At 34.7% G+C, this 9981-nt stretch overlaps 2 protein-coding genes across 2 annotated transcripts; both read left to right on the top strand.

Annotated features, from left to right (window-relative positions):
- Positions 1–572: 572 nt before the first annotated feature.
- LOC139863465 (putative anthocyanidin reductase) lies at positions 573–1205 on the top strand. Its single transcript, XM_071852096.1, has one exon. The coding sequence runs from the start codon at positions 573–575 to the stop codon at positions 1203–1205; it is 633 nt and encodes a 210-aa protein (XP_071708197.1).
- A 3101-nt stretch (positions 1206–4306) lies between these two features.
- On the top strand, positions 4307–9123 carry LOC139862033 (casein kinase 1-like protein HD16). The gene is made up of 16 exons (XM_071850580.1): positions 4307–4865; positions 5712–5840; positions 5943–6016; positions 6126–6195; positions 6303–6358; positions 6484–6555; positions 6663–6757; positions 6856–6922; positions 7017–7146; positions 7234–7452; positions 7556–7698; positions 7796–7970; positions 8049–8139; positions 8223–8380; positions 8537–8725; positions 8918–9123. The coding sequence occupies exons 1-16, from the start codon at positions 4560–4562 to the stop codon at positions 8975–8977; spliced, it is 2034 nt and encodes a 677-aa protein (XP_071706681.1). The 5' UTR covers positions 4307–4559; the 3' UTR covers positions 8978–9123.
- The last annotated feature ends 858 nt before the right edge of the window (positions 9124–9981 follow it).

Below are 9981 nucleotides of genomic sequence, written 5' to 3'. Positions count from 1 at the left end.
GGCAAAAGAGGACAAGTCAATGTCAACCAATCCTCACACGTCTCAACAGATACCTTTTAGTTTTGAGGAAAATAACTATCCTACCCTCAACCTATTATCACCAAAAATTACACCCAACTCAAAAAACTCTTCTAATTCAATTACAGTCCCAAACTCCTCTGCTGTAAAAGCCAACTCGTTTATTCACAACAATGCTTCTTTTGCTTCGAAGGTAGCTGACACAAACAAAACTTATCTTCAAGGTCAATGCTTTGGAATTAGTTGCCGGGCTTCATGTCAAGAGATTAGGAAAGAGTAGGCACACAAGAACTACCTTTTATTGCAGAAGATTAGAAGAAAGCTAAACCTAAGGATAGTAATTGGGTCGACAACGTACCAAATATTTCTGATTTATTCGACAAAGATAGTGAAATCAACCACGTTGTTGGGCAAGAATCAAATTTTAAAACAAGTAAGATTAATGACAAACTTTTTGGGGCGAGAAAGTTAACTTATAAAGAGGAATTGAAAATTTTTGGCATGATGATGAAGAATATGGCGGAGGATGAGGATCTCGCCAACTCCTCAAAATCATGAGAATCGCCTCTTGGTACACCCGAGGCCTCAGAATTAAGTCGAGAAGTCGTATGGCTGGTGCCTTTGTATATAGCTTTCAAATTCAACTTTTAGCAACTCAAGAATCCATGGTTAAAGTGGGTTCACAACCCATTCTCAATGAGTTTGGAAACACTGTGACTACTGTTTCCTTCTTTCTCACTTCGATAGTCCCATTTTGCATTCGTTTTCTTCTTTCTCCGGTAACAGGTGATTCCACACTCACACCTATATTACCATCTGTGAATTCTAGAATGGGTTCAATTGCATTAGTTCTTACCGAAGACATATGCAAAGCTCACTTGTTCCTCATGGAACATGATCAAGCACATGGAAGATACATATGTTGCACTGATAGTTTTACTTTGTCTCAATTGGTTCATCATTTTTCAAAAGTTTATCTTTCCCTTAATTCACAAAGAGTTGTAGAGACAAAAGATGAATCAGTCCCTGCTGAAATATCTTCAAAGAAGTTGAAAGATTTGGGCTTTAAGTACAAGTATAACTTGCAAGAAGTTATACATCAAACTGTTGAATATTGCATTGACTATGGTCTCTTACTTTCTTCTAGAGAACACACAAAGGGTGTACATTGCCACTTTGGTGCATAACAGTACGAGTTTTGCTTCCTTATTTGTTTCTATTTCTTTAGCCTTTCAATGTTTTTTTTAGTTTACTAGTTCTTTTCATGTATTTTGGGCTAGTTCTTGTTAGAGAGGTTCCAACTATGACAGAACTTCTTTCAGGACTAACCAATCATTCACTGTCACATCAACACTTCCATCTCACTTCCTTTCCAGGACTAAACCCAGGACTAAACACTCCTAACCATGACACTCCTTCCTTCCATATTTATATTTTCTTTTTTTAAATTTTTTTATATTATCAAATAATTACAATTATTTTATTAAACTAAATTTTTTATTAAAAATAAAAAATCATTACAGTAATTAAAAAACATTACAATAATTAAAAAAATACATTAAAATAAAACATACAATTAAAAATAAAATTACATGAAAATATAAATAAAACACTACAATAATTAATATTAAAAGTCCTATTCTTCATCGTCGTCTTCTTGATCTTCTTCATCCTCGTCATCGGGAATGTGTGAAGGTCCGGCGTCATCTTGATTGTTTGGATTTCTTGTCGGATCATGTCGTATGCGATAATTAGGTGGAAGATTATGTATGTGTTCTCCAAACATATCTCGTAGTAGTCGATGAATGCCCACATCTCTTATTTCCGCGTTCACTCGCATATGCGCATCAACCTTTTCTTGAAATGATCCCCGTGCTCGTCGAACCGGACGATAATTTTCCTCAAGTCCACAAAAGGAACGACCGTTGTCCTCGGTTATCATATTATTTAATATCACACAAGCTAACAAAATTCTTCTAATTTTGCGGATATAATACGGTCGTGCCGGACGTTGAACAATTTGCCATCGGCCTTGTAGTATTCCAAATGCTCGTTCAATATCTTTTCTTGCCGATTCTTGATACCTTTGAATTTTTTTTTTTTTGTTTCGGGTCTATCGGATTTCTGAACGCCTTAACTAACGTATGAGGTTTGTTCACATTTGCAAAAATTGTTTAAACAATCATATGAGGTTTGTTCACCCATATGCAAACACTTATCAAAAACATCGGCCGAAGCGGCATAAGCTAGTTGACGTATGGCGGATGTGATTTTTTGAACAATATTAAAACCAAGTAATCCGGTAGCATCACGTCTTTGAATAAAATAACTAAAATATTTTGGAACCGGAGATTGAGAAAAGTTCAAAATACCTTGACATATACGAAGAAATAGAGGTTTGCTCATTCGAAAACGATTACGAAAATAATCGGCCGGAAAAGTGGGATCGTCGGAAAAATAATCATTCCATAAAGCCCTTGCACGACCCTGACGATCTCTTTGTAAATATCTTCTAGGTGCCCGTGGTATTGGTTCAACTTCTTCGTTGTCACTTAATTCATCTAACGCGTTAAGTGATTCGAGTGCTCGATTCGTAGTGGTATTCGTGATCGATAATACCATATATGTGTCCGGATCGGGATTTGTGTTATTGGAACTCATTTTGTTTAATTGAGTGTAAAAATGATGAAAAGGTAAAAAAAAAAAAAATGAGAGTGATGGAAATAAAAAAGAAATGTATGTTTGTGTGTGAAAAAATAAGAAAATATGAGTGTTATATATAGGAAAAAGGGGGGGAAAAAAAAAAGAAAAAAGGTAACCGGTGCACATAGCCGTTGGTTTTTTTTTTTTTTTTTTTTTTTTTTTTTTTGCAAACTGCCGTAGGGGCGGTGGCCTGGGCGGACTCGTGCCAATAGCGCCCAGGCTGGGTGGACCTGGGTAGGGATGGCATCGGGTCGGGTTTGGTCGGGTATAGACAATACCAAACCCGAATCCGATTAAAAAACTCACTCCCAAACCCGGTTCCATACCCGCCGGGTACCCATTTATCAACTAACCGTCGGGTAACGGGTTTCCCCACGAGTAACGGGATCCCCGTTCATACATTCACAAGTAACAATGTTTAAGTTTCAGTAATAATCTAATGTGAAAAAAGTACCATGAGCCATAAGTTATCAAAATCTAATATCATGCAAAATAGAATAGAATGTGATAACAGAAACATCAAAGAACATGTCTTAAGGAATGAAGAGTGTATTGCAACTGCGAAAATTTAGAGATCTAAAGGAATGAAGAGTTTATTGTAATTGAGAAAAATTAGGGATCAGTGTATAAACTATAAAGGAATCGAGGAAATAAGGAATGAACCGTCCATTATCATACTGCCCATCTAAAATCTAAAATTCAGAAATTTTATTAAATTAAAAATTTACTTGTTAAGTAACAGAATATATATATATATATATATATATATATATATATATATATATATATATATATATATATATATATATATATATTAAATAAATGGATCGGGTAAATAAGTTGAGTATACGGATCGGGTATATGAGTTTTTAATTAAAATCAAACCCGAACTCAAATCCGGGAAAAAAAATAAATATATACCCATACCCGACCCTAAACCCGTATACCCGAACCATACCCAGCCCGATAATATCGGATTTCGGGTTTCCCCATCGGGTACGGGTATTTTTGCCATCCTAGACCTGGGCGAGCTTCCTGGGCGAACCATTAGGACCAGCCTTATGAGCTACACATGCCTCTTTCATTGTATTTGGACAATAAACTTTCATTGTTTTACGAAGGTTTCTATCAATATAATCATCTTTTTTTAGCCGAAAAAAAAAAAAAAAAGTAGTGACAAGACATGATACAAGAAGGAGCAATTGATAATGGAACTACAAGACCCCAAACTTCTGTCAGTCATTTCATCCATCACATGCCATGATGCTAACCAATAGTACATGCCACAAACTGCCACTTACACATTTCAAAATTTTCAATTACATGAAAAAACTTTATTACACCACCTACACGATAAAAATAAATTATAAATAAATTAATCAAAATTAAACAAATGTAGAAAGTGTGCTTAGTAACTTTTGAAAAATTAATTATTAATTTAATTATTTAACAACAATACAAAATACAAATATTTTCAAATCAAGGTTTTCTAAGATTATATTTGACGGAACAAAAATATCTTAAAAATATCTTTAAGAAGAAAGAACATCCGTTTCCCCCCTTTTATCATCCCCTGATTTTTTGACCTAAATACGGAGTAATATATACATACAAAAACCTATATCTATAACCCTTCTTCCCAACCAACTCGACACCTCTTCAAAATCACCGATCATATCATCTTTACAAACCACCGTTCACTACGTACGGACTCTAACCTTTTAATTTAGGGTTTAGCTTACATATTGCGTAAAACAGTTAGTTAAACTTGCGCTTTGATCATAGATGATGGTAGTTATTTCGGTTTCATCGTCATGTATGAATTTTCTAGCTAGAGAATGCCGGAGCTTCGCCGTAGAGTACGCCGTACCGGTGGTTCCCCTGTAATCGTTAAAAAGGGAGGTCGTAGCTCGCCGATTGCGGCGAACAAAAGATCGGAGCATTTGGAAGGTAATCGCGTGAAAACACGAGCAGCGGCGACTCAGAAGGAGTTAACAGCATTACCGGTGGTGGTGGTTGTTTCAGAAGAAGTCAAAGTAGTTAAGGAAGTCAAAGTAGAGATGGCGGATGGTAGTGGTGGTTTGAGTGCTAATAAGGTTACTGGACAGGAAGAAGAAGGGAATGCTGCTCCTTTTCCTGAGAAGGTATAAACCACAAACCTCTTATTTGTTCTGTAATTTGGTTTTAAGATTTTTAAAGTGTTGATTTGTTGCATGGCCTTAAGAAGGAAATTAATTTGTTAGTTACTTGTGTAAAGCTCGATGAATGTTGTTAAAATGGTTATAATTTTTACTAGTTGGTTTTAGGAAACTAAAAATTTATGGGCCATCTCTAAGTTCTTGAATTATCTTCATATTCTTCATGACTTTATGGTTTTGTTTTCTGTATATGTTTGTGTTTCTGAATGTGTTTATGCATTTTCATCGAACTTGAAAGATTAATTCAAGTCTTTATGCTTATGCTTTTTGCTTTACAAGTACGAGTTCATAGTCGGGGACTTTAGAGTGATACCGACTTTTGGAGTCATAAGATCAAGGGTTCAATAAAATCATCAAGACTTAACATTAATACTCAAAAATCTTTTTATTGACTTTGAATTCTGTATATCGAATATTGATTGTATATATATATATATTTATTTGTGTATATTATGTGTATGTATATACATGGCAACAATTAGTTCGTTCATTGCCTCATAACGTGTGACCTCAGGGCACAAGTTACACAATTCCATAGATCAATTGAGTAGTTGTGTTGTTGTTATCTGCTACCTGAATGAACTGCAATAACTCAGCTGACTGAGTACAGCAACTGTACAAAGTGGAAAGAGAAAGCTGTTTATGGATTTTGTTTTAAGCTGATTTTCTGCGAGCTTAAATTTATTACTTCAGACTGTTTTTAATGATCAAACTATTTAAATTTTCATTTGGTGACTTGGATGCAGTTCATGCAGGAGTAACTGTACGATCGTTCTTTTTGTATCCTTTCAGGTTCAAGTAGGCGGATCACCAGTATACAAGGTTGAGAGGAAATTAGGCAAAGGTGGCTTTGGTCAGGTATTTGTAGGTCGCCGTGTTTCTGGTGGAACTGAACGCATATCAGGCCCGGGGGCCACAGAGGTATGTTTTTTGTACCAAGCAATCAACTTAGAATGCTACAAGTTGTCTCCTTTTGTAATGGCTGTTGGCTAATTTATTTTTTGTATTTCATTTTTGTAACAGGTAGCTCTTAAGTTTGAGCACAAAAATAGCAAAGGGTGCAGTTATGGTCCTCCGTATGAATGGCAAGTTTACAAGTATGTTTTTTTCTTTTCTTTTTTTTTTTTTTTTTTAATTGATGCTGAAGTGCTACACATATTTATCTTTTAAAGTTGGAAGTTACTCATAATTTTATTGGTCAAACAGCACTTTAGGTGGTAGTCATGGTGTGCCTAAAGTACACTTTAAAGGAAAACAAGGAGAGTACTATGTGATGGTATGATAGTTGGCTTCCTTCTCATTTGTTGGATTTTTTTTTTTTTTTTTTTTTCTTTCTTGACAATACAATAATCTGCTGTTCTTATGCGTTTTTCACTCTTCCAGGTCATGGACATGCTTGGCCCTAGTTTGTGGGATGTATGGAATTCTTCAGGACAAACGTGAGTTTTTTAAGTTTGTAAACTTACGTTTTTTTTTGTTGCCCTTGTCATTTGACTTAACCTAGACGTGTCTTTTATTGGTTATGGTCCATGTTTCTTGTTTGTTGACCATGTCAAATTTCCAGGATGTCATCTGAAATGGTTTCTTGTATAGCCGTCGAGGCTTTATCAATTTTGGACAAGATGCATGCAAGAGGGTATGTTATCCAACTCTTTCCTTTTTGTCTAGATTCATAGTTACAGATATAATTGTATTTTTTTTCTTCCATGTTTGACATTACTTTTTACTGATGTTATATGTCAGTTATGTGCATGGAGATGTAAAGCCAGAAAATTTTTTACTTGGTCAGCCATCAACATCTCAAGAAAAAAAGTTATTTCTTGTCGATCTGGGTCTGGGTAAGATATCATCATATTCACTCATTATTGATTTTTTTCTTTAAAAAATTTCCAATTGGTTTTATGAATGTATTCATTTATTGACTCATGATATGCAGCAACAAAGTGGCGAGAGACTGCCAGTGGTCAACATGTTGACTATGATCAGCGTCCTGATATGTTCAGGTAAAAATTTTAGATCACCAGTTACATGGAAACAAACCATTTTAATACATCCCTCTAATGCAGAAAATTGATATCTATTTTCATATGAATGCAGAGGAACGGTTAGATATGCTAGTGTGCACGCACATTTAGGAAGGACTGCTAGTAGACGAGACGATCTCGAATCTCTTGCTTATACGCTTATCTTTCTTCATCGTGGCAGGTTGCCTTGGCAAGGATACCAGGTATTTTTTGATTTGTTATAATTTTCTGTTTTGGTATATAAATGTGATACAAATTGTAGTTACATTGATATGTGTTATTGTTTTCAGGGTGACAATAAATCATTTCTGGTTTGTAAGAAAAAAATGGCCACATCTCCTGAAATGTTATGTTGCTTTTGCCCTGCATCTGTAAAGCAATTTCTGGAGATAGTTGTGAATATGAAGTTCGACGAAGAACCAAACTATTCCAGATTAATTTCTTTGTTTGAGGGCCTACTAGGGCCCAATCCTGCCATAAGGCCCATAAACACTGATGGAGCTCAGAAGGTAAATCCACAACTATAATAGTTATAATGTTAGATTATATTCCAGTAAATAAATATGTTGATGAATGGGTAACTTAAAGTTTTCAACTTTGTGTTGATTTTAGATTATATTCCAAGTTGGTCAAAAACGGGGCAGATTGAATCTTGATGAGGAAGATGAAGGACAGCCTACAAAGAAAATTCGAATGGGTTTTCCTGCAACACAGTGGGTTTCAATTTACAATGCTAGGCAACCAATGAAACAAAGGTCGCTACTTTATTTTTTTTTTTTTTTTTTACCTTTTATCTGATCTGATAAGGGATAATATATATATCATAAACATCACATGTTTACTTTCCATTAGGTATCATTACAATGTTGCAGATGCAAGATTGAGCCAACATATTGAGAGAGGAAATGCTGATGGTTTACTAATAAGTTCTGTTGCATCTTGTTCAAACTTGTGGGCCCTAATAATGGATGCTGGGACCGGCTTCACAAACCAAGTTTACGAGCTCTCTCCTTTCTTCCTACACAAAGTACAAATTATACTCGTACTATTTTTACAAGTGGGGTCCCACAAGTTGTATGCTTATATTTTTTTTTATTCTCATTAGGAATGGATTATGGAACAATGGGAGAAGAACTATTATATTAGTTCCATTGCGGGTGCTAATAATGGCAGCTCTCTTGTAGTGATGTCAAAAGGTTGGTTACAAATCTTGCTTTATGGGTGTCTTTATGCACCCAACTGTTGGCCTTTAGGTATAAATATAAACTGATTTTTGTAGGGACCCAGTATACTCAACAATCTTACAAAGTAAGTGATTCGTTCCCTTACAAGTGGATAAACAAAAAATGGCGAGAAGGGTTTCATGTGACCTCAATGGCAACAGCAGGTACCCGATGGGGTATAGTCATGTCTCGAAATGCCGGCTTCAGTGACCAGGTATCGCTCACTCTTACTTCCTATATCGAATGATATATAATTATATATGTTAATATGTATGCTTCTTTAGTATCATTGTAGCTTTTATGTTGCTTTAAGTAGGAACAATATATATATGTGAAAAACACTTTGTGAGTAATGGCTTGTGCTTTGTAGGTTGTGGAGCTTGATTTTCTTTATCCAAGTGAGGGGATCCACAGACGGTGGGATAATGGTTATCGTATTACGTCAACAGCTGCCACGTGGGATCAAACTGCCCTTATCTTAAGTGTACCCCGACGCAAGCCTGGTGATGAAACACAGGAAACTTTACGTACATCACAGTTTCCAAGCACACATGTTAAGGTCAGTGTATAGTTGCAACTCTAGTATTCTTGTTTATTAAAAAAAGAAAAAAAAGAAAAAGAAAATCTGTTTGTAACTTTGTGTACTTTCTAGGTTTCAAAAGTTTAATAGGGATGTGCATGGATTCATGTTTTTGTTATACCCTTATAATAGTGTCTAGTCTAACGTGTGATTTGGTTTGAAAATGTGCAGGATAAGTGGGCAAAAAATCTGTATCTTGCTTGCATTTGCTATGGAAGAACCGTGTCGTGATGACAATGGTACGTGGTTTGATAATTGCTCATAAGCCAATTATTATATAGTTGTGAATTGTGTAAGAGTTGAAGTTGAGGAGATAAATCAAATCTCATGTTGTTTGTAAAACATGTTATTTATTGTATTCAAGTGTATGTATATTATTCTGGCCCCTCCTTTCATCCCTTTTTGCAATATCTTCTGCTCACATATGCCTTATCACAGATATGAAATTGCTTCTTATTGGCTTCCTAGAATTAGTCTTTCTACCTTCCTTTTATTTTAGTTTAACAATTTAACTAACAATTAATTACTTGTATATTGAATGATGCTAACGAGTTAGGGTCTCCGTGTGTTGCTGTGGTAGAACGTTTGCTAAATTTGATAGAACGTTTGCTAAATTTGATAGATAGAATGGATGAGAAAAATAGAAGCAAAAGTGGGTAAAAAAGGTGACTTAGTGTTGAGTCTGATCTCATCCAATAGAAATGTGCCGTCTGTTCCATTTTGTCTATTAGTATATGTTGAAATAACATGTATTGTATAGTGTTTTAATCAAGAGTGTTTTAATCAAGAGAAGCACTTATTGTTGGGGAAAGTATATTTTTTTCGTATTTTATTTAATTTTTTTTTTTTCAAACATTAATATCAATATAAAAATATGAGTATTTAAAAAAGACACTTGATAAATGTTATTATTTTGGCGGGAAAACGATCGAAGAAATAAATGACAACATGCATCATATGTAATGTTTTATTAAAGTTTGTTTTTTAAGGGTTCAAAAATTACGGTTTAGGGTTTAGAAATTAGGGTTTAGGTTGAATTTTTAACACGAACGGTTTAGAGTTTTGAGTTTAGAGTTTTGGGTTTAGGGACTAAACCCTAAACTCTAAATTGGACTAAATTTTGAAAAAAAAAAAAAAAACTTCACATAAGATGAAAAAAATGATGAAAAAAATCCTAATTAAAACATTACTTATTACTAACATTTATTTCTCCAACGTTTTTCTGCCAAAATAAT

This window comes from Rutidosis leptorrhynchoides, chromosome 8 (genome assembly GCF_046630445.1).
Source record: "Rutidosis leptorrhynchoides isolate AG116_Rl617_1_P2 chromosome 8, CSIRO_AGI_Rlap_v1, whole genome shotgun sequence".
Taxonomy (NCBI): domain Eukaryota; kingdom Viridiplantae; phylum Streptophyta; class Magnoliopsida; order Asterales; family Asteraceae; genus Rutidosis; species Rutidosis leptorrhynchoides.
The sequence above is the reverse complement of the archived record's forward strand: the minus strand, read 5'-3'. Positions and strand labels throughout refer to the sequence as shown.